Source organism: Canis lupus, chromosome 4 (assembly GCF_003254725.2).
Source record: "Canis lupus dingo isolate Sandy chromosome 4, ASM325472v2, whole genome shotgun sequence".
In the NCBI taxonomy this organism is placed as follows: Eukaryota; Metazoa; Chordata; class Mammalia; order Carnivora; family Canidae; genus Canis; species Canis lupus.
The window spans coordinates 59,870,713-59,894,261 of record NC_064246.1 but is presented as its reverse complement, the minus strand read 5'-3'; the positions used below and the strand labels follow the sequence as shown (position 1 = coordinate 59,894,261).

General features: G+C 40.8%; 1 protein-coding gene and 1 long non-coding RNA gene across 12 annotated transcripts in view; one reads left to right on the top strand and one right to left on the bottom strand.

Moving 5' to 3' along the window:
- The window catches only part of CSNK1A1 (casein kinase 1 alpha 1), a 50,392-nt gene extending 32,758 nt beyond the window's left edge, over positions 1 to 17,634 (bottom strand). For 7 of the 11 annotated variants that reach the window (XR_003131090.3, XM_049109256.1, XM_025435146.3 and 4 more), the window contains exons 1-2: positions 16,933 to 17,595; positions 16,185 to 16,291 (exon numbers count right to left, since the gene is read on the bottom strand). Coding sequence is in view for 9 of the 11 variants with exons in the window: in XM_049109256.1 (XP_048965213.1) it covers positions 16,185 to 16,291; positions 16,933 to 17,055 (230 nt within the window). In the remaining 2 variants the exon portion in view is untranslated. Of the gene's footprint in view, positions 1 to 16,184; positions 16,292 to 16,932 lie in introns of all 11 variants that reach the window. The other 4 variants (XR_007410322.1, XM_035715612.2, XM_035715610.2 and 1 more) reach the window with 2 other exon arrangements.
- Positions 17,635 to 18,281: 647 nt separating this feature from the next.
- Positions 18,282 to 20,328, top strand: LOC112651841 (uncharacterized). Its single transcript, XR_007410323.1, has 2 exons — positions 18,282 to 19,734; positions 19,862 to 20,328. It is a non-coding gene; the product is annotated as an uncharacterized LOC112651841 (long non-coding RNA).
- Positions 20,329 to 23,549: the final 3,221 nt, after the last annotated feature.

The window sequence follows — 23,549 nt, the reverse complement described above, 5'->3', positions numbered from 1 at the left end:
GTCGAGTCCCACCGTCAGGCTCCCTGCATGGAGCCTGCTTCTCCCTCTGCCTGTGTGTTGTCTTTGCCTCTCTGGGATTCTCATGAATAAATAAAATCTGTAAATAAATAAATAAATAAATAAATCTTATTTAAAAAGTGTTATAGTTAGAGATTTAAAGCTAGAGGTTTCTTTCAGAAATCTGTTTATGAAAATAAAAAAAATCTTAGAAAACAAGTAAAATGACTGAAGTATCTTAAATACTGCTTATGAGACCTAAGGACTCCCCAAAACTAAACTAGTATAATTATCCTAAGTATGTAGTTTAGGGCACCTGGGTGGCTCAGTCAGTTAAGCGTCTGCCTTGTGCTTAGATCAAGATCTCAGGGTCCCGGGGATCTCCCTCAGCTTGTGCTGTTACTCACTCTCTCTCAAATATTAAGTATGCAATTCAGATTAAAGCACTCTAATATGTTCCATCTCTATGACTAGGACAATAAGAGAAGACTTGTTTAACGCAGGCCTTCCCCTCAGACTGTCAGTTTGATAGGTGTGATGGTTAATCTTACGCATCACACTGACTGGGTTAAGGTATACTGGGATAGCTTGAGGTGCCCGTGAAGAGGTCTCCAGAGATTAGCATTTGAATCAAGATTAGCATGTGAATGATAGACTAGGTAAAGAAGATCAGTTTCCCCAAAGTGGAGGGCTTGAATAGAACAAAACTAAAAAGCAGGGGAAGGGAAAATTGACTCTGCTAGAGCTGGGACATCCATCTTCTTTCTTCAGTCATCCATGCTTAGGGTTCTCAGGCCTTCAGGCTTGGTACCAAAGCTACACCACTGGTTTGTCTAAGCCTCCAGCTTACACACCTCAAATTGTGGTACTTCTTTGCTTCCATAGGTGTTAAGCCAATGCCTCATAATAAATCTCCTTCTGTTTATCTATATATAATCCATTGGTTCTGTTTCTCTGAAGAATCCTGACTAACACAGCATAGGTGGCCACAGTATTTGTCTTGTTTACAACTCTGTATTCCCAGCCTCGGGCACAATGCCTTACCCACAGGAAATGCTCAGTAACATTTGCTAAATTAAAGAATGAAAAGCCAGAGTAGAGGCTCTAACAGGCTAGTGTGAGTGCTTGATTAGGCACATGAAGAAAACAAAACAAGGAATACAAAAACACTCTGTACTACAAGTATAAAAATATCAGGAAGCATTTACTCATCTTTGATTCAAATTAGCCAAGTAATTATAAAAGTTTACAAGTAATTTTCTTAACAGGTACATGTCTCTTCCTATGCCACTTATCTTCCCATCTTTAAGTCATTAATGTCAAAGTCTTCACTGAATAACTAAAAAGCAGGAGCGCTGAATCAGTGCTATAACAGCATCTCCATTCTCAAGACACAGTCTGTCAAACTTGGGTTTTTTTCTAACCGATCATCATCCAATCTTGATGTTCCTTTTTATAAGGGTAGAAAATAAGATCTGATCTAGTTCTGATCTAGTATAATCTAGCTGATCCACACTCTCCCTCTCCCACCCAACTCCTAAATTACCAGACTTTAACAGGACACTCTTAAAAAAAAAATTTATTCATGAGACACACACGAGAGAGAGAGGGAGAGAGAGAGAGAGAGAGAGAGAGGCAGAGACATAGGCAGAGGGAGAAGCAGGCTCCATGTAGGAAGCCCGATGTGAGAGACTCAATCCCGGTCCTGAGCCAAAGGCAGACGCTCAACCGCTGAGCCACCCAGGCATCCTAACAGGACACTCTTAACCACACCAAAACCCCTCTATTCTCAATTTAAATACTTGAGTCTCAAGTCCTTCTGGTACTGCATTCATTTGATTACTTCTAGAATCTACAGCCATCTTAAGAACTTTAGTCTTTGACACTGTAACTTCTAACCTAAAACTGTCAGTACTTACTAAGCTCCATCTTATTAATGGCACTCATTACAGCCCTTTTGAAAGAGAACTACACACAGGACTAAGTGTGGGTTACTTCTTAATTTTCTATTAATTCTTGATAAATAAGATTGCTGTGTTAACTCTCAAGCTCCTTAAGCTTCCTTGCTCATAATTGCTCCTTAGATTTGTGCCCTCTATTTTACAGGACACCGAGAATTTAACGACCCAAGTTTGGTTTCTCCTGCCATGAAAATTTAAGAGCACCAATCTATTTCCTTCTCTTACAACTTCACATTTAAAATACAATTCAGGGCCACAAGGGTGGCTCAATCGGTTATGCATTCAACTCTTGATCTCAGCTCAGGTCTTGATCTCAGGGTCATGAGTTCAAGCCCTCACTGGGATCTGGGTTGGGCATGGAGTCTACTTAAAAAAAAAAAATTTTTTTAAGCAAAATAAAATATTCAGATTTTAAAAGGTAACACACAATTTTTTATCCACAGTCCTTTGGATTTTTAACTTGCAGAAATACTTCCAAAATGGTTTGAGGTTCAGGGCATTTTCACTAAAGAAAAGACCTTCAATGCTATCTGGCTACTGTAAGGAAGTGGAGGATCAGGTTTAATAAACAGACACACTATGGAATACCTAGAACTATAACCATAAATACTTATTAGACTGATTTCTTCATACTGACAACTGCTTTAGACATGAAGTAACTGAGAAAAGAACCACAGTTTTACCTGTAGGGATAGCAATCAAAGTAATAATTCTGATAATGTGATGATACTAAAAACTTAAATATATTAATTCAAACTTAATTCACTTTTAATTCTTTCTTTGAACTGTTCAACCTTTTTTAACTGGCTGATTTTCCCACCTTTACAATGTCATATGCTGGAAGAGGGCATTAGCAAATATGGAAGTAACTGAGACTTAAATAATGATAGGAAGGGAAAAGAAAATAAATATTGGATACCTACTAAATGAGTGACCAACTTTGCATTAAATGTATTTAGCCACAAAGGCAACAAAGAACTTGTCTCAACAAGCTGGGGAGTGGAGGTGGAATAACTCCTACACCAACATTTCTAAATCGTTCTGGTGCCACAGATCTCCCATCTTTGGTAGTCTGATAAAGCCTATAGATTCCCTCTCAGAATATTTTAAATGCAGAAAATAAAATACATACCATTATTAGGAAAACAATTACAAGGAAATTCAGCCACACTAAGACTACTTAATTTTGATACAGTAAAGTACATGATCTTTATTAATGAGGCATTAAGAGTAGATCTAGTTAGTACTATAATTATGAAGTAATGATGAGTGTAAACAATATTCTGAGATACCTGCAACAATAGTGTTATGGAAGTATCTGTGACTTCTATTGGCAACAAAGCCATAGGTACTGCTAAAACTAGTGGGAGATTTTGTGCCTACATTTGTAATAGAAATACAATTTTTCCTCAATTTACCATGGGGGTTATATGCTGCTAAACCCATCCTAAGTTGAAAATATCCTAAGTCAAAAATGCATTTAAATATACGCAATGTACTGAACACGATTACTTAGCCCAGCCTACTTTAAATGTACTTAAAACAATTAAATTAGACTACAGATGGGCAAAATCATCTAACACAAAGCCTATTTTATAATATAGTGTTCAATATTTCATGTAATTTATTAAATACAGTACTGAAAGGGAAAAAGAGACAGTTATATGGTGTAAAATGGCTGTAAATGTACCAGTTGTGAAACCTCGTGATGACCTGACTGACTGGAAGCTGCCTCCCTGCTGCTGCCCAGCAACATCACAAGTGTAATACCACATATTGCTAGCCTGGGAAAAGATCAAAATTCAAAGTATGGTTTCTACTGAATGCATGCCACTTTCACAGCATCGTAAGCCTAAAAACCGTTAAGTTGAACCATTCTAAATCTGGGACCATCTTACTAGATTTAGTTAGAAGTTCATGAAAGTAAAAGATGTAGGGGCGCCTGGGTGGCTTGGTTTGTTAACCTTACACCTTCCATCAGGTCATGATCCCAGGACCTTGGGATCTAGTCCCACTCTCAGGATCTCTACTCGGTGGGCAGCCTGCTTTTCCCTCTACCTCTGCCTGTAGGTCCCGCAGCAACCCTGCTTATGCTGTCAAATAAATAAATAAACCCTTAAAAAATTTATTTTCTCCTTATCCCCTCCCTCTTGGGAGGGTAAAGTGGGACACGGGCCTACCAGGTTAAGAATCCCTGCTTTGAAGCCATTTTTTAAAATTTATTAAGTTTTTCATTTTAATTCCAGTTAGTTAACATACACTGTTGTATTAGGTTCAGGTGTACAATATAGTGATTCAAAACTATTTTATATATTGCTCAATGCTCATCATACTAAGTGTACTCTTTACTCCCCCTCACTTATTTCACCCACCCACCCCCAAAAACTAGTTTTTTTCCCCAAAAACTAATTTTTTTTTAATTTTTTTATTTATTTATGATAGTCACAGAGAGAGAGAGAGAGAGGCAGAGACACAGGCAGAGGGAGAAGCAGGCTCCATGCATCGGGAGCCTGATGTGGGATTCGATCCCGGGTCTACCAGGATCGTGCCCTGGGCCAAAGGCAGGCGCCAAACCGCTGAGCCACCCAGGGATCCCCCAAAAACTAATTTTTAAGGTAAAGAGACCACAGTCCAACTGAACATCAAACATGTTTTATTTAGCAATATCACTATCTACTAAGATAATTTGTTTTCCTTCTTCATCCTAATCCTACAAAACTGCTACTACTAATCCTTTGGTCACAATATACCCTTGAATTAATGCTGTAATGTTTAAGTTTGAAATTAATTACATGAAATACTGAACACTATAACTTGCCCTGTTCCTTGCCCTTTGCCTTTGCATTTATACAAAGATGCATAAATGTTCCCTAACATTTATAAAAAATTATAAAACCACAAAACCAAAAAAATGTACTTTATATATAGGCATATCACTATCCAGTACTAAACCTATCATTGATTGACCTATTCAATATTTATGGTACCTAACAAAAAACTAAATAATTCCTGCTTTCATAGCTTAGAGCAGTGCGTGTGCCTGCAAATAATACATGATTGGGGCACCTAGGTGGCTCAGCTGGTTAAGCGGCCAACTCCTGATCTCAGCTCCAGATCCCAGGGTCCCAAATTCAAGTGCTGCACTGGGCTCCAACAATGGGCATGGAGCCTACTTAAAAAAAAAATACAAGTGATAAAGGAGAGACCAGTGCTGAGGGGGCCCAAATTATGGCAACCTAATTTATCTTTTAGAGAGTCACGAAGGAAAGCTTTTCTGATGAAGCAGCATGGTTGGGACACAGTGAAACAACATCTTATTTACTTGTTTACCAGTTAACTTGTTGAAAACCTAGCTTCTCTCTAATATCTTACTCTAATTTTTTTCTTGATTCCCAGTAAAATGGTTATCATTCTTGTCATACTACCCATAATTATATTTCAAAGATCACAAAAAATCTGTTTTTGTCAATTTTTGTCACTGCTCTAACATTTGGTAGTGGTGTTACTGAAGACAGCAGGTAGAGAAATGGACAATATAATCTATAGCTTTCATAATACCAATTATAAAGGCTTCAATCTTTTCTAAATAGCAACAGAAAGTTGATTAGTGGCTGTTTTAGAGTTGGTAGGATATGGATAGTGGTTGTTAATGTTCCAGTTTCTGGGATAATAAAAATATTCCATTATCAGATTATGGTGACAGGCACAGAACTCTGCACCTACATTAAAAACCAATGAATGGTACATTTTGTCATTTTTTTTTTTTAAAGACTGTATTTATGGGCAGCCTGGGTGGCTCAACGGTTTAGCGCCGCCTTCAGCCCAGGGCCTGATCCTGGAGACCTGGGATCGAGTCCCACATCAGGCTCCTGCATGGAGCCTGCTTCTTCCTCTGCCTGTGTCTCTGCCTCTCTCTTCATCTCTGTGTCTCAAATAAATAAATATATAAATGAAAATCTTAAAAAAAAAAAGACTGTATTTATTTGAGAGAGTGAGCACACTCATTAGGGGGCAGAGGCAGAGAGGAAGAGGGAGAAGCAGACTCCCAGGTGCCTCTGAGCAGGGGGCCCGATGTGGGACTCAATCCCAGGATCCTGGGATTATGACTGAGTCCAAGGCAGATGCTTAGCCAACTGAGCCACCAGGTGTCCTAAATTGTACATTTTAATTAGATGATTTATGTATGTCATTATCTCCTTAAAGCTGTAAAAAAAAAAAAAAAAAAAAAAAGCTTTTTCTAGATGTTATCTGGCTGGCTCAGTCAGGAGAGTGTCAGATTCTTAATCTCAAGGTTTTGAGTTCAAACCCCATGTTGGCACAGAGATTACTAAAATTAAATATTTAAAAAAAAATACTTTCCCGAAATCTGTTTCTCCAATCTGATTCAATACTTAATGAACCTACTGTGTGCCTGAAACTGCAGATTAAGCACTATGGGAACCTTTAACAAGCTCTGTAAGTAATAATCATGCATGGTTTTTATGTCTGAGAAATGCTAAGTATGATTCACAGGGAACCATAATGGGGTCCTGCTCACCTGATCAATCAAGGTAGTTTCTACATGATTCAGGGTACTGTTTGGGGCTCATACTCAGGATACCACCCCATCCCTTTGATAAGGAAACATGTCCTCACACTGTCTGGAGATCTATACATGTTTCCTCCTAATTTTTAGCAAGAGAGATAAATTCACACTATATGCCAGGTGCATGGCATATGCTCAAAAAGAATTGAAGTCTCAGGAATTTTTTTCCTGTTCACTGAAATGTGCCCAGTACTTTATGCCTGGCACATAATAGGGGCTCATATAGGTTTGCTGACTGAATGAAAAAAAAGTTGCTTATCCTCGAGAAAGTACTCTAGGAGGTGCTGTGAAGTATATTAGTCCCTAAGACACTTTTGAAAGTCTGAGCTTTCATTTGAGAGTAGAAGCTAACATTATTGTTCTCTGTTTTGTTTTTTTACTCTGTTCTTTAAGAGAGATACAAAGTATTAATATTATGGAGGTTCAAAAGTTGGAACACAAGGATTTCAGCAGGTGATAAGAATAATTTTAATCAAGGGGTGCTTGGGTGGCTGACTCTTGCTTTTGGCTCACGTAGTGATCTCAGGGTCATGGGCTTGAGCCCTGCATCAGGCTCTGCTTAGTCCTGCTTGAGACTCTCTTTCTGCCTCTCCCCAAAAGGACCCCCTCAAATAAATTAAAAAAAAAAAAAAATTTTAACCAAGTGACAACAGCCAAGAAGAAAATCTAACCCAAATACATAATGAATTGCACGGTAAAGGAATGGAAAAGAATGGTATTTATGTAAAAATATAAATTCTAGTCTCCTTAGAAGAATTTCATTATTTTAGCTGTTACCAAGAATAACGTATTACATTGCACACTTCTAATGTAACTAAGACTTGGAAAATTTGAAACTTAAAACTTACAAATATTTCATTCTATTTCCTAACAATGCAGTTTATTAGTGGATTTCATACTTCCCTTTCCGTAAAAGTCATCTCAAGGACAGAACAGTTTGACAGTGTAGGCAATTTTATTTATTTATTTTATTTTTATTTTTATTTTTTTTTTTAGTGTAGGCAAATTTAATAGGTAAATACTTAGAGCAGCTTCCAGATGAGTTGAAACACAGGATAACTTCAATTTCAGGTTAATGTGCATACCTCTCCACTATACACTTAATGATGGCACAAATGAAACATATGGATGATGAATATGGTATATGCATAGCTGCTGTCATCATCTTGTCTCCCTTAAAAAAAATAAAAATTAAAAAACCCGCCAGTACAAAAGTCTCAACTTCCTGATGTTGCTGAACTAGAATCAAACGAAATTCCAAAGGCCAACACCAATAGATACTAACAGATGCTAATAGATAATTAAGCTGGTAAAAGTCCACAATAGCAAGCCTTCACTGTGAAATGGACATTAGCATTTAACGATAAGGTAGTATTTTTACACCAGCATTTAAAGCTAAAGGAAACTAGCACAATCACATTGTCATTTGTAAATTGGCTGCCAGCTAGTGAGTTCAGCTGAATACTTAAATACTAAGTACTATAGAGATGATAAATATTCTCATTAGGAACCATGCATGCATCAGGTACTCCCAAAGTTCTATAAATGTGCAGAAGCCAAACTCTCTACAGGGTTCCATTAAAGAAGTAAATGCACACAGATGGGGCACCTGGATGGCACAGTCAGTTAAGCACCCAACTCTTTGCTTCCCCTCAGGTCATAAACTGGAGCCCCATGCTGCTCTCCGAGCTAAGCAGAGTCAGAGCTAAGCAGAGTCTGCCTGAGATCCTCTCTCCTCTCTGCCCCTCCCCTGGTTGCTGGCTCTCTAAAATCAGAAAAAGAAATATTTAAATAAATAAATAAATAAATAAATAAATAAATGCACATAAATTAAAGTAGAATTTCCCTATTATGAAACATTAGTGGCTTTTTAGCTGACACTATGCTGAGAAATACATCAGCAAGACATGGTTCTTTCCCCCAAGGAATTTCTAGAATGCTTTCTTATAGGAATGCATCTGGGATATGTGAGTATGAAAATGGTTTCAAATATTGGTGTCAGATACTTTTCAGAAATCAAAGCATTTGATTGTATGGGATTACAGTGTACTTTCCAGGGCCATGTTTCCTGGTACAGGATTTCCTGAATTAACCTCCCAATTCACAGGAGGAAATAAGTTAAGAAACCAGGCTTATCAAATTATAGTAGGAAAAGATGGGAGTTGGTGGGTGTGGGCAGCAAAGAACAATAATAACCTTGAAATATGGCACAGTAAAATGATTCCTAAACTCTGCTGCACAACAGAATCACGTAGGGAGCTTTTATTAACCCTTGATGCCTAAGGCATCCTCCAAACCAAGTAAATCAAAATACATAAGGTTAGGAGCCAAGAGCCAAGTGTCAATTTTTTTTTTTTTTAAGATTTTATTTACTTATTCATAAGAGAGAGAGAGAGAGAGACACGGGCAGAGACGCAGGCAGAAAGAGAAGCAAGCTCCATGCAGGGAGCCCGATGAAGGACTTGATCCTGGGACTCCAGGATCACACCCTGGGCCAAAGGTAGGTGCCCTACCTCTGAGCCACCCAGGTGTCTCTCAAGTGTCAAGTTTTTAAAACTTCTCCGTGTTATTCCAATGTGCAGCAAAGTTTAGGAACCACTGGAATAGTATGAAAAAGCAGTCAGATCTTTACTGTAAGAGCAGGGTTGCCTGGGGTGGTGGCTCAGTCAGTTAAGCATCTGCCTTAGGCACAGGTCATGATGCCAGGTCAGGCTCTCTGCTCAGCAGGGAGCTTGCTTCTCCCTCTGCTGCTCTTCTCTCTCTCCCTCACCTACCACTCCAAGCTCTCTCTCATGTAAATAAACAACACATTAGCTATGTGAGTTTAGGCAAATTAGCCACTCTGACTCTCACACATTATATGAAACCCCAAATTACAGGATTGTTTTGACCGTTAAATACGACCTTGTGCAATGTCTGAATAATGGTCGAGTCTACTTTTTCTTCTTGCACATAGATGGAAAAAGGACTGTTTAGCCACACTATAGTCAACCAATCCCATGACCCCAGGGCCGTGACCCAAGGCAAAGGCGGATGATCAACCACTGAACCACTCAGGTGCCCAATCTCATCAATTTATTGTTATTTTTTTTTAAAGACCTTATTTAAGAGAGGGAGAGAGCGAGAGAGGGAGATAAGAGCACAGAGCGAGAAGGAGAAGCTGACTCACTAAGCAGAGCCCCGTGCATGGCTGAATCCCAGGACCCTAAGATCATGATGTGAGCTTAAGGCAGATGCTTAACAGACTGAACCACCCAAGCACCCCTGATCTCATCAATTTATATAATGCATTATATATATATATATATATATATATATATATCCCTTCTAGGACCTCATTTATACAAATTCCCTTTTATAAATGAAAGCTGGTATTACAAATTACAGAATTCATTCTAGGTTGAAATCTAGATGACATCGCACATGGATCTCTAACTCCTGGCTCTCATATAATGCTCTTTCCATTTCCTTTTACATGGAGGATCAGAATGCACTCTCCAGCTAAATCTTTTTGTACAATACTTCCAAAGTCCCCATTAAAACCTATCCCACTGAGGACTTTCAGAAAAGGAAAAAGCAGTATACTAGTTCTTCAAAGGAGAATAAGGCAAAGGTCTCAATTGCCATTCAGTGTTCAGCACCCTACCTTGATTATTAGGCAACTTGTATAGTCTATTGCATGGTGATCAAACATTATTAACCTATAGTTTTGTGTATGGACAAATCATCATATCCAGAAAAAATATGTAAATATGATCCAGAAGACCAAGATTAAAAAAAAAGCTATCTTGCCACAAAATGCAGCTTAGCAAGGATTAACAGTATTCCAAAAATCAGATATTCTTTATCTCAGTAGGGAGTGTGGGCTATACCAATGTATGCATTTGTCAAAACTCATTTGATGGCACGTGAAATGCTATACATTTCACTATATATATTCATCTCATTCAAAAAAACAAAACACAAAAAACTATCCAAAATCATAGAGGTGCCTGGGTGGCTCAGTGGGTTGAGCATCTGCCTTCAGTTCAAGTCATGATTCTGGGGTCCTGGGATGGAGCCCACATTTCTCCCTCTCCCACTGCCTGCTGCTCCCTCTGCTTGTATTCTTTCTGTGTCAAAGAAACAAATAAAATCTTTTAAAAAATAAAAATAAGGGGGAATCCCTGGATGGCCCAGCGGTTTAGCGCCTGCCTTTGGTCCAGGGCATGATCCTGGAGTCCCGGGAGCAAGTCGTGCGTCAGGTTCCCTGCATGGAGCCTGCTTCTCCTTCTGCCTCTGCCCCCTCCCCACCCCGTGTCTATCATTAATAAATAAATAAACTCTTTAAGTAAATAAAAATTAAAAAACCACTATAATATGTATTAGTTGGGACACCTAGGTGCCTCAGTGGTTGAGCGTCTGCCTTTGCCTCAGGTTGTGATCCCCAGATCCTGGGTTCTAGTCCTGTATCAGGCTCCCTGTGGAGCCTGCTTCTCCCTCAATGTCTCTGCTTCTCATGAATAAATAAATAAAATTTTTAAAGATTTTATTTATTTATTCATGGAAGACACACACACACAGAGAGAGAGAGAGAGAGAGAGAGAGAGAGGCGCAGAGACACAGGCAGAGGGAGAAGCAGGCTCCCTGCAAGGAGCCCAATGTGGGACTCTATCTCCAGGATCACACCCTGGGCTGAAGGCAGCACTAAACCACTGAGCCACCCAGGCTGCCCAATAAATAAAAGCTTTAAAAAAAAAAAAAAATTCATTAGTCCTGTTCTGTGACTACTGGTCATTTAAATTTCAAGAGCCAATTGAAATGGTTTTGGAAACAAAAACAGTAACAAAACCTATCATTTTAACTAGGTATTCACCTAAATTTTGACAACTATTAAGGGGAGTGTGTGTGCCTGGGTGGCTCAGTGGATTAGGTGTCTGAGTCTTACTTTCAGCTTGCGTCAAGGTTTTGGGGTTGTAAGATTGAGCCTCACACTGGCATTGGGCTTCTGGCTCAGTGGGGAGTCAGTATGGGATTCTCTCCCTCTCCCTCTGCCCCTCCCCGGCTTATGTGCCTGCATGCTCATATGTTCGCACTCTCTCTACAATTAATGGATAAATCTTAAAAAACAGTAATTAAAAAACCACATGAATCTAGTTAAATAATACAAACAATAAGTTGCTTACATTTATAGAAGACTTTTTCTCTTTCTCTGAATGAGGCCAAATTCCATTAAGTGAAGGAGGCATAGTATAAGTCTGGTAACCCTTCAGAGACTGCAGTCTAATTTATGAGATATTAGGCTGTACCTCTCAGGTTTCATTTAGTTCACAAATGCTATTTAAGCATCATTACATTATTTCATAACTAGAAATCCATTATAAGCCAATATAGAACACCTTTAGTATATTGTGGATTCAGTTACTGAGTTAAAAAAAAAAATCACATTGCTCATGCACCCAGTGATCTGTAACAAATAAAGACATATCTGGTGTAGATGTCATCTTTGTTCTCTGATAACAGCATTAGAACTTATTTGCAAGGTATATGCTCAGTGCCAAAAAGCTAAGATTAAAATTTAAGCTGTTTTCAACATTGAAGAGTAAGGATTAACTTGTACCTTATAATATCTTCTTTAATACTTGACAATCAGAGAGGGCAAAAAAAAAGTGGTTGAAGACAAGGAACCAATTCTCCCATGCCCCCGCCATCACCTTTATTTTATTCCTATTAAAATGTATTCCAGGGACGTCTGGGTGGCTCAGGGCATGATCCCGGAGTCCAGGGATGGAGTCCCCCATCAGGCTCCCTGCATGGAGCCTGCTTCTCCTCCCTCTGCCTTATGTCTCTGCCTCTCTGTGTATCTCTCATGAATAATATATATTTCACTAACTTACTTCCTTCTAAATGATAATTGACAGGTCATCTGATGCAGATGGCATTTTTAGGAGTCCTTAGCGGGGTCTCTGTACTAAAATAAGACCCAAAGGTAGGATTCAGACCTAACATGAAGCTGTGATGAAATGCTTTCTAGCTACCATCATCCAAAAAGTCTTAAAACTTCAGAGCTAGATTGAGATCAACTAGGCCAGTGACTTATTCAAGTAGGGAACTCTATGCAAATGAAACTCTACCCAAAAGCTCAGTATAAAGAAACTTGTTCCAGAAGAGTAGGAAACCCTAAACTTTTCTCTTCTGTATTCTTTGCTATTCCAAAAGAATTAGAAAATTACTAACTTGGTAAAATCCTCTTTATTTCCTAGATGAGAAAACTGATAGGCCCAAAGAGATCAAATGACTGACTGACCCAAGATCACATTGGTAAGGACAGATCTAAAGCTTGGTATCATAAATGCTTCTTTAGGGATCACGTTAATTCAATTCAAATTGAGTACCTTCAAAGAAAGAGAAGGTTGTAGCAGAAATACAGTATGTTTTAATGAACTTCCAGGAGTTAATGATTTCAGTTCCTTAACTAAAGAATGACCTTAGTTTCTTAAACGGAGACAGAACACCACCCTCATTCCGCTCTTTACACTGAATACTATGTTTTTGCATAATCTTACCAAGTAAAGATTAGTCAGGTTGGCTATGTGGGCTAGATCATTTTCAGCTCTTGTTTTAGGATATCCCAAAGTATCTTACTATAAATTCAAGCAGTTATGGGGTGCAGGGAAGATGAGTTAAGTGGGACTGTAGCAAAATCCAAATTGCTTTTTAAAAGTAAGCTCTATACCCCACATGGGGCTTGAACTCACAACCCTGAGATCAAGAATCATATATGCTCTATTGATGGAGCAAGCCAGGGACCACAAATCTAAAATTTTATATTTATATCCAGCTAAAACAATGGTTAATACAGACTGCTTCATTTAATCTCGATAAAGTCAATTTAATTCAGTACTTACCAAATAAATATTTATGTACATGCTATATATAGATGTGGAAATAGTGGGGAACAGAAGGGATGGGATGACAGACACTCCCATCAAATAAAGAACACTTGATGTAAATCTTTCTTATCCTTTTCACTGCAGCAGAAAAAGTTCTCTCACACTTTACAACCAATGAACCACTATTGTTTCTATGTACCAGACTACCACTTCCAAAACAAATTTACTCTTTCCCCACCCTCATCCAATTACTACCTTCTGCCATTAGAGACTACTCCCAGAAGCCACATTGTATTCTTGGATGCCCTCCCCAACCAGTTCAACCAAGCTTTCTTCCTTAGAGCCAAAGCCTGAAATCCCATCTCCTCTCCCAGGAAGCGCTAATGTGAAAGCCAGGTTAATCTCTCTAGCTCCACCCACAGTTTATAACTACAACTCTCTGTACTCAGCATCTTGTAACAGATGCCTACTATTTTGCTCACAAGTTAATTTCATTTATTCATGTGCTTATTTAGTATATTAACTATGGTTCTTATTGGTCTGTATCAGCACTGTCTTTAAATAAAAGCTATCAGATAAAAGGGTTTAGCACTGAAAATGCCAGATGCTTACTGCTTTCTGAAAATTATTTTGTACATTAAATTCAACCCGATTTGTGAAATGTCTAAAATCTCTCAACATGGATGAATCTCAAGAGCATTATGCTGAGAGAAGTCAGACACAAATGACCTCATACTCTACGATTGCATTTATGTGTAATTCTAGGGAAAACCAAAATGATGGAAAGCAAATCAGCAGGGGTCAGGGGTGGAGAGATACGTTTAAAGGCAAAAGGAAGGGAGTTTTAATTTTTTGGCTAACGCAACTGACTTTATTTTGAGGGAACTAAAAAGCTAGATATTTTAATATTTTCATTCTTTAAAAAGTTTTCTTCCATTCTTCCAGAATAACATTTATTTTCCCATACAACAGGTTTTGGGAGGGAGGGGGAGGTGAAGAACCGGAATCATTTAAAATCTCCCATTATCCTGGATTTCAAATCCTGGATTTCACATTCATCTACATTACAAAATAAACCTGAATGTTTTTTTCTAAATAATTTATCACTAACAACCAATACAACATCTTGTCATTCAATTTCTCCATTAAAAATAAAAATGCCTATCACCACTGGAGATTTAAGGATAGTATTACATTGGCAGTTTCCACATCTGAATTAATGTATGCAATCCAGTTCTTAAATTCAAGGTTTTAAGAAATATAAACTGGAATACAAAGAGATTAGAGTAACTATCACTCCACTTAACTGTCTCTGGTTCTTTTTTTACAAATGTTATTTTTGACTGTTGAAAAATGGCTTGGCTTTATTTTTTTTTTAATTTATTTTTTATTGGTGTTCAATTTACTAACATACAGAATAACCCCCAGTGCCCGTCACCCATTCACTCCCACCCCCCGCCCTCCTCCCCTTCCAACACCCCTAGTTCGTTTCCCAGAGTTAGCAGTCTTTACGTTCTTTCTCCCTTTGATATTTCCCACACATTTCTTCTCCCTTCCCTTATATTCCCTTTCACTATTATTTATATTCCCCAAATGAATGAGAACATATAATGTTTGTCCTTCTCCGACTGACTTACTTCACTCAGCATAATACCCTCCAGTGGCTTGGCTTTAAACTACGCTTTAGCCTCTATTCGAGGAAGATACTCCTTAATCTCAAAGTCAAAATAACCTTTAAAGTGAACCATTCAAAAAAACCCCAATGTCTGTATCTGGTCATCTTTTATCCTATTACTGTTTGCCTTCACCAATATCCCATCCCTCCAAAAGGCCACAATTTCCCTGTTGTGAGGAGTTACTGGCCAAGTAACTCAACAGGTTAAAGTTACTTACCACACTGTGGTTCCGTGATTAATCTTTATTTCTAATGCAACTGATTTGAGTCAATTTCAACACAGCAGTGCTCTAACTGCCTTTGCCATTACTCATGAAAATTTAGTACACAAGCTGAAATGTAGCAAACGCCCCCCTTCATGAAAGAATAATTAACACTTTTAAAGGGGCTATGAGGAATTTTGCATAGTACAATTTAACCATTTCACATCCCATCTGGTGCAGAGATCACATACTGTCATTATGCCATCTCCTTCCTTGAACCCCATGGCCGCCCGCACCTTTATTCCTGGCTTTTCAAAGGTTTAATCCACTCGGGGCTGCTAAACGGGGAACCAGGGAAGAATAACTTATGAACTCAAGCATAGCAAAGGGCAGGAATATGCGGTTGAGTCACGTCGTTCCGCCATTTTCTAAGCGGAGGAGGAAGACATGTTGGAACAAAAACACAACAAAAGAGCAGCCATTTCCCAAGCCAGCTCCAATAGCAACCCGAACTGGCCGAACCCGGTCACTTGGCACCTTCAAATCCACTCCACTGGATAAACCTAATAACATCAGAGGTGCCGACGTACCGAAAGCAGCAGACAACCCTGCAGCGTAGGGATCAAAGATGACCCGCATACTTAACTGCAAGTGAAAGCCTCGAGAGGAATGACGGCAGCTAAACGGAGCAGAGTGCAACAAACAAATTCTAAAGGAAGTTGGCAAACTAAAAAATCTCGGTGACTGTGGCGTCTTACGGTTCTCGGCCGTAAACCCAGGTAACTCAGACAGGAAGGCCCGGATGCCGCTGGTGCTACTGCTCGCCTCTGCCCGTCTCCCCCATGCCGTCCTTCCCTCGGTGCGACCGCCCGTTTGCTGACGGGTTCTTACCGTATGTGGGGGATGCCCACCCCACCTTGAAGAATCTTATAGAGTTTGCTCTCGTACAGCAACTGGGGATGCCTGGCCTTCTGAGATTCTAGCTTCACTGCCACTTCCTGCAGGGGAGAGAGGGGAGGATGGCATCAACATCCCTGAGGATTCAATGTCACTTGGGAGAGGAGGGGGAGACATCGAGCCAAGCTCCCACTCGAGACTAGAAGGTGAAGCGAGAGCCTCACAAGAGAAAGCTCCCTTTGTGATTATAAAACGAGGCAACCGGCCTCAAAGGACTCTTCAGGGGGTCGTGACGAAATCGGCACGTCCTCGAAGGTGCAGAAAATGATTCATCCAGAAAACGTAATGAGAGGTTTAGAAGGAAACTGACGATGGAAAGCAAGAACCCCCGACATAATAAATCCATTGGGGGGAGAAGGGGGGGCGGGGGGACCGGACATGGGCATCAGAGAAATACGACGTCGCCGTTTTCGCTTTACACGACGGCTTAAAAAAGTTCGATTAAAGAACGTTTTTAACAAGCTGGGAAACTTCACAGGTTCTCCCCGCGCTTCCTACCGGGTTCCTTGCCTTTTAGGGAGAGGGAGCGGGGGAGGCTCCTAAGCCAGGAAGGCTGGCTCCCTCTCCCGGGCTCCCCTCCCCAGGAGGTGCGTGTGTGGTGGGCAAAGGCCCGGGCGCTACGGGGGCCGGCGCGGGGGAGGCCTGGCGCGGCGTGGCCGTGAACCCCACCCCGGGTGATTACCTCGCCGTTGGTAATGTTGATCGCCAGGTAAATGTCCCCGAAGGAGCCAGACCCGATCTTCCGTACCAGTTTGTATTTCCCTCCGACAATGAATTCGGCCTTGGAGCCGCTGCTGCTCGCCATCCTGAGAGACGAAGATGGAGCCTGGGGCCGAGCCCCGACACCTCTGAGGGGAGCACGGAGGCCTCTGGGGCTCGTCCGCGGAACGAGGCTGCGGCGGAGGGCGGCAGGAAACGGACAACGTGGGCTCTTTCAAGGCGTTACGGGGCCCGGAACCGGCCGAGGGGAACCTGATCGCCGCCGCTCAGTCAGGGGCCGCGGCTTGTTAAGGGGGTCCTCGCGGTTACCAGACTGGGCCACTGGCTTCTGGGCGGCCGCCGCTGGCTCGCTTTCACGGCGACGTCGCGGGCTGGAAAAGGGGCGCGGTGGTGTAGGGCGGCGATACCGCTGCCACCAGCGCCGCCGGCTCCCGCCCGGAGGGACCCCTGTCACTCCGCCGACGCCGCCATCTTGTTACTCCGGCTCCAGCCAACACAAAATGCCCCCAGTCCCCGGGAGCCGCTTCTTCACGGCGCAGAGCACGCTGGGAAAGGGATCTCGGGCGCTAGCCCCGGAGGGTCGACAGCGAGAGGGAGGGCGGAACCGGATCCGTGAGAGTCGCGGCCCACGCTCCGAGCGTCACCCCGTCACCGCCCAGCCACGCATGCGTCCTGCAGCCCTGCTGATTGCGCAGGCGTGCGGTGGCTTTCCCCCCCTCCCGCCCCCCCGCCGCCCGGGGCTCACTTCCACTTCCGGTCCTGCTACCTGTTAGTCGCGTCTGGGCCCTCCGGGTCTGCGGGAGTCGGCGCGCGGCCCTGGGCCTCGAGAGCGTGTTAGGGAGGAGTCGCCTTCATTTTTCGTGGAAGATGGGAACTCCTGCCTTCCTTGGGAGTTGGGTTTTGACATTTGCTCTTTGTTTGATTCTCTTTTTTAACCTTTGATCTTTCAGGCCGGCCTGGTCCCGCCCACTTCTGTTTTGCGGGCGGCTCTGGCCTCTGGTGGCCTGGGAGAGGAAGGCCGCCCTCACCCCTCACCCCTCACCGGCCTGGCTCTGGCCGCGGCTCCCGAGAGTAGCAGAGGCTCTAGCCGGTTGGCCTCTAGGAATTAGGAGCCCGCGCTGTATGGAGTGCCGGGGAATCTCGTTTTACGGGGGGGGGGAGCGGGAAAGCAGGAATTATCTTACCTCTCTGTGCTGTTGTTCCACGGATACACTCGGTCCCCGGTTGGGAAAGAACCAACACCTGATTCATAATTTGAGAGGCCGATGAGTCAACAGAGAATAAAATTTACAACTCTGGAAAAAAAAAAAAAAGAAAAGAAACCGCACAAAGAAGTTATTCCCACCCCCCTCGCCTCGAAAGCTCCATAGTCCTACCTCGGTCATACCGAAAACTGCGGTGTCGATCCAAAAAGAAAAGACATAAGGTGGAAATAACTATTGCAAAATATGATTGATAACGTTTAAGACAGTCAATGTTCATGTTATTGTTGGCCTTTACACAGTAATTCTTCTTTTAACTGAAGATTGATTAAAAAATCAAATCTTGGCCGCATTTTGGTTTACAAAATTTGACCTGAGAAAACGGCCTGGTAAAAGCGTTCACCTGCAATAGGAATGAACCCCCGATGAATGAATCAAACCTCAGTTGTAAAAATGCAACCGGAATCTCTCAAAATGAATTCATTCAAACGGAAATGGGAGAAAAATATAGACAACTGCAGCCTGGAGAGCTGATCCAATAATTAGTGACGACTTGCATCCTGAGAGTTACCTTCCCTAAAATTCTTGCGTTTTATTCTAATTCCGATTTAAATACTTGTATTCATAAAGCTCTAATCCAAATGTGTTGAATGTGAAAACAGATCCCCTAAGCTTTAGAATGAAGCGGGTTTTTTTTTTTTTTTTAAGATTTTATTTATTCATTCATGAGAGACCCAGGCAGAGGGAGAAGCAGGTGCACCCGACAGGGAGCCGGATGTGGGACGCGACCCCAGGACCACCCCCCTGAGCCACCCAGGTGTCGCTAGAATGAAGTTGTGGTCTACCAAAACTCAAGATTGCCTGACTCCCAAACCAGCACTATTTAGTGACTCTAAATTTTCGTTTAGCGACTCTAAAGCACGGTTGGCGTACTTAAAATTCTCTGTTAGATTCTAGTTAAAAAAAAAAAAAAAAAAAAAAAAAGCCAAGCATAAGCATCTTGAGGTTCCCAGAGATAGCTACTATTCTGATTTTCTACCACAGACTCCAAAATTTAACGGATTCCACAGCTTGAGGAGTTCCCCACACTGGGTGGGATATACATTTAAGGTGATTTTTTGATGTGGTGAGGATAGAATTGCTCCAGTGTAGGAGATGGAATGGGGGAAGGGGGTTGGGGTGTGCATGGAAGGGAGTAGATTAAGGATTCCCAAAGCTTTGTGTATGGACAGGGGCAAGTCTAGCAGTTTTCCATAAAGATATTAGAAAAATAAGAGCAGTATAGTGCATATTTTCTTCATTTATTTAATTTCAATTTGTACTTTATTCTGAGACTTTATCTGAGTTTTATCTTCCTACACATGTCATTAAAGTGTCCTCCCTCTTAAAAAAGATCTTATTTATTTATTTGACAGAGAGGAAGCATAAGCAGGGGGAGCATCATAGGGAGAGGGAGAAGCAGGCTCCCCAGTGAGCAGAGAGTTGGACATGGAGCTAGATCCCAGGGTCCTGGAAGCATGACCTGAGCTAAAGGCAGACACTTAACCGGCTGAACCACCCAGGTGCCCCTACAGTGCCCTTTTTTGTAAAAGGGTGCCAATGGTAGATGATTGTTTTGTTCTTTTGTTTGTATCCTTATTTGTCAAAGTTAAAAACTGACATTTTTATGTTTGTCCTCTTTTTTTTAAGGTTTTCTTTATTTATTCATGAGAAACACAGAGAGGCAGAGACAGAAGCAGGCTCCATGCAGGGAGAATGATGTGGGATTTGATCCCTGGACACCAGGACCATGCCCTGAGCCAAAGGCATGTGCTAAACCACTGAGCCACCCAGGGATCCTGTATGTTTGCCCTCCTTTTTGGTTGTTGCTGTTTATTTTGAACTTTTATAAACTTTTGAAATCAAACACACTGGGACCCACCCGTCTAAATGACCTATAGAAGCCCTTCCAACTTTGAGATTTGCTTTAATGTGTATATTTGGTGAGCTGCCTCATTTGTTTCCTGCCTGTTGTAGTCACTATTCCAGCATTGACAATATCCAGCAAAATGCTCCAAAATGCTGATTTCAATTACTCCCATCTTAAGATTTAGATTTGTCCAAAAAAAAAAAAAAAAAGAAAAAAAGAAAAGAAATTTGTCAGATTTAAGGGCAAATGTTGGAGGGGGTAATGTAGAAAATAAAGTTTTTAGGCATTGACTATGACTCAGCCTTTTCCTTAAAATCATGCATCATTTCTGGTAATTTTCAACCTCAGCAATTGAAGAATTACCTGTTTTTGGTGCTACTATTAAAGTTACAAATCATTCTTTACATATCGAATCAGCAGCAGCTTTGGTGTAATGGAAGGAGTCTTCTAAAATGTGCCAAAATGCAATTCTTGGATCACATGAATTCACTAAAAATACAACCAAAAATATAGACTAAAGATTTTAGACCTTGAGGGAAATTTAGAGATCATCTACTTCAATAATCACATTTTTAAAAGCTTTGCAATGTACAGAGTGGCTTCACACACATTGTGTCTGCTAGGACACAAGAGGCTTTTCCAAGATCACACAGATCTTAGTGACAAAGAAAGGTCTAGAACCCCAACCTCTAACCAAAGGAATTAGAAAAAGGAGTAGAATGAAATTTGGGACAATCATCCCCTAGTGATTACTTCTATGTTCATAAAGAGGTCAAAATGAATTGAAAACTTTGTAAAGCCACAGTACTTACCCAAGGAAAGGTCACAGTAACCAGAGTGCATTTTTGAGTAAAATGATAAAGACAAGCACAATAATTATAGATGGATGCTGTAAGGAAGAAAATGAAAACAAGAGTGGTCTGCCAATCTCAGAGTTGTTTAGTACAAATAAATAGAAAAAATGGAATGTCTTTTTTTTTTTTAAGATTTTATTTATTTATTCATGAGAGACACACACACACACAGAGGCAGAGACAGGCAGAGGGAGAAACAGGCTCCATGTAGGGAGCCTGATGTGGGACTCGATTCCTGGTCTCCAGGATCAGGCCCTGGGCCTAAGGCAGCGATAAACCTCCGAGCCACCCAGGGATCTCTGAAAAAATGGAATGTCTTAGAAGATGTCAAACATTCTTAGTGCAGTTCAACTGTTAGACTGCTTTGTGCACAAACAGCATTGGATAAGTAAGTTAGTGAAGTCACTGAAAACAAGTCCATCAGAAATATCCTGTTGGGGCAGCCCTGGTGGCGTAGCGGTTTGGCGCCGCCTGCAGCCTGGGGTGTGATCCTGGGGACCTGGGATCGAGTCCCACATCGGGCTCCCTGCATGGAGCCTGCTTCTCCCTCTGCCTGTGTCTCTGCCTCTCTCTTTGTCTATGAATAAATAAATAAAATCTTAAAAAAAAAAAAAAGAAATGTCCTGTTGGATCAAAGTGATGATCCATTTAGTCTGTTTAACAGTCTTTTACGGTGACTGCAATTTCTGCATCCCTTTCTTGTCTCAGTTCCTCTTTTCCTCCTCATCATTGTTCATGAGGTTTTGTAAAAATGGATTCCTGCATCTATGGTAGCTACTTCAAATACATGAGACATTCTGTGAACATTTCTTAACTTTCAATGGAATCATTATCCATAAATGTATTTAATTTCATTCTCTGAACTTATTTATGCTTTTGACTCATATGGCTTCAAGATTCTGAAGATTGATAAGTTCCATTGTATGCTACCCAATGACTTTTTAATAATCATATATAGATATAAAACATGTACTGTTCTTTTAATTATAAATAACAAATATTTGGGGTGCCTGGATGGCTCAGTTGATTAAGCCTCTGGCTCTTGATTTCAGCTCCAGTCATGATCTCAGGTTCATGAGATCTGGCCACATCAGGCTCTGTGCTGAGCTTGGAGCCTGCTTTGAATTCTCATTTTCTCCCTCACCCTATGCCCCACCCCTTACATGCACTCTCTAAATGAATGAATGAACAAATAGATAAATACTTTTTTTTTTGATAAATACTTTAATAAGTGACAAATATTCGTTTGAAAATTTATATAAATCGGAAAAAAAAGAAAATAAAAATCTCTTAAGAGATAATCACCAAGTGTTAACATTTTTCTGTGTATAAATACCCAGTCTTTTTATATGCATGTTGTGTGTGTGTGTGTGTATGTGTGTGTATGTTAGGTGTGAGTATATCTATCAAATATGTGTATACATTATTTATTAAAATTTACAAGTTCTCATAATGCACATTTAGTTTTGAGATCTGTTTTTTTCCTCGGTTAATAATTTGTTGGACACATGTTTCCATAGGTTAAAAGGAAAACCACAGGCCTAAGATAGCCTCTCCTGAGTAAAGGCCCCAAGACAGTAGACCAGGCCTAATCTAATTGTAGTTTCAACCTCCCTCAGAAATGTAAGCCTTAACCGGTCAGTCAAGAATTTGTGATAACCACCAATGAGATAAACTGTCTCTTAGGCCTCCTCCATCTCCCAAAGGAAGGTGAGGTAATCTGTATAATGAGACCCCTTGCCCTTCCCCCTCAGGGGAGGTGATCCTGCTGGAAACAATCCTTTCTTTTCTTTTGTGTATAATTTTCTTGCCCCACCCTCATTCCTATACAAGCCTTCCATTTTGTACAACTGCTTGGAGCTGCCCTCTACTTGCCAGGTGAGATGCAATGTACAGAATCATGAATCATTTAATAAAGCCAATTAGATGTTCAAATTTACTGGGTTGAATTTTGTTTTTTAACACATGTAACTTAAAAAATCATTTTTATTTTTATTTACTATTATTATTATTTTTTAAGTAGGCTCCACACCCAGGGTGGAGTCCCAACGCAGGGCTTGAACTCACAACCCTGGGATCATGACCTGAGCTGAAATAGAATCTGAACACTTAAGCAAATGAGCCACCCAGATTCTCCCAAAGAATCATTTTTAATGTTCACCTATGAATATATATTTTATTGATGGACCAACATTTAACCAATCCCAATTGAGTATTCTGGTTATTTCCAAACCTTTGATAGCATAAACAATGTCTTTTTTTTTTTTAATTTTTTTTTTGTTTGTTTGTTTTTTATGATAGTCACAGAGAGAGAGAGAGAGAGGCAGAGACACAGGCAGAGGGAGAAGCAGGGAGCCCGACGTGGGATTCGATCCCGGGTCTCCAGGATCGCGCCCTGGGCCAAAGGCAGGCGCTAAACCGCTGCGCCACCCAGGGATCCCCTATAAACAATGTCTTAATGAATATTTGTGTAGCTAAATCTATGCTCACATCCAAAATTAATTGATTAGGATATATTTCTAGAAATGCTGTGAGTCTTAAAACTCCTTGTATCATAAAATCTTCCATTTTGGTACAGTTTGTGATGATCAAACTCATTCATGAACTATCCTCT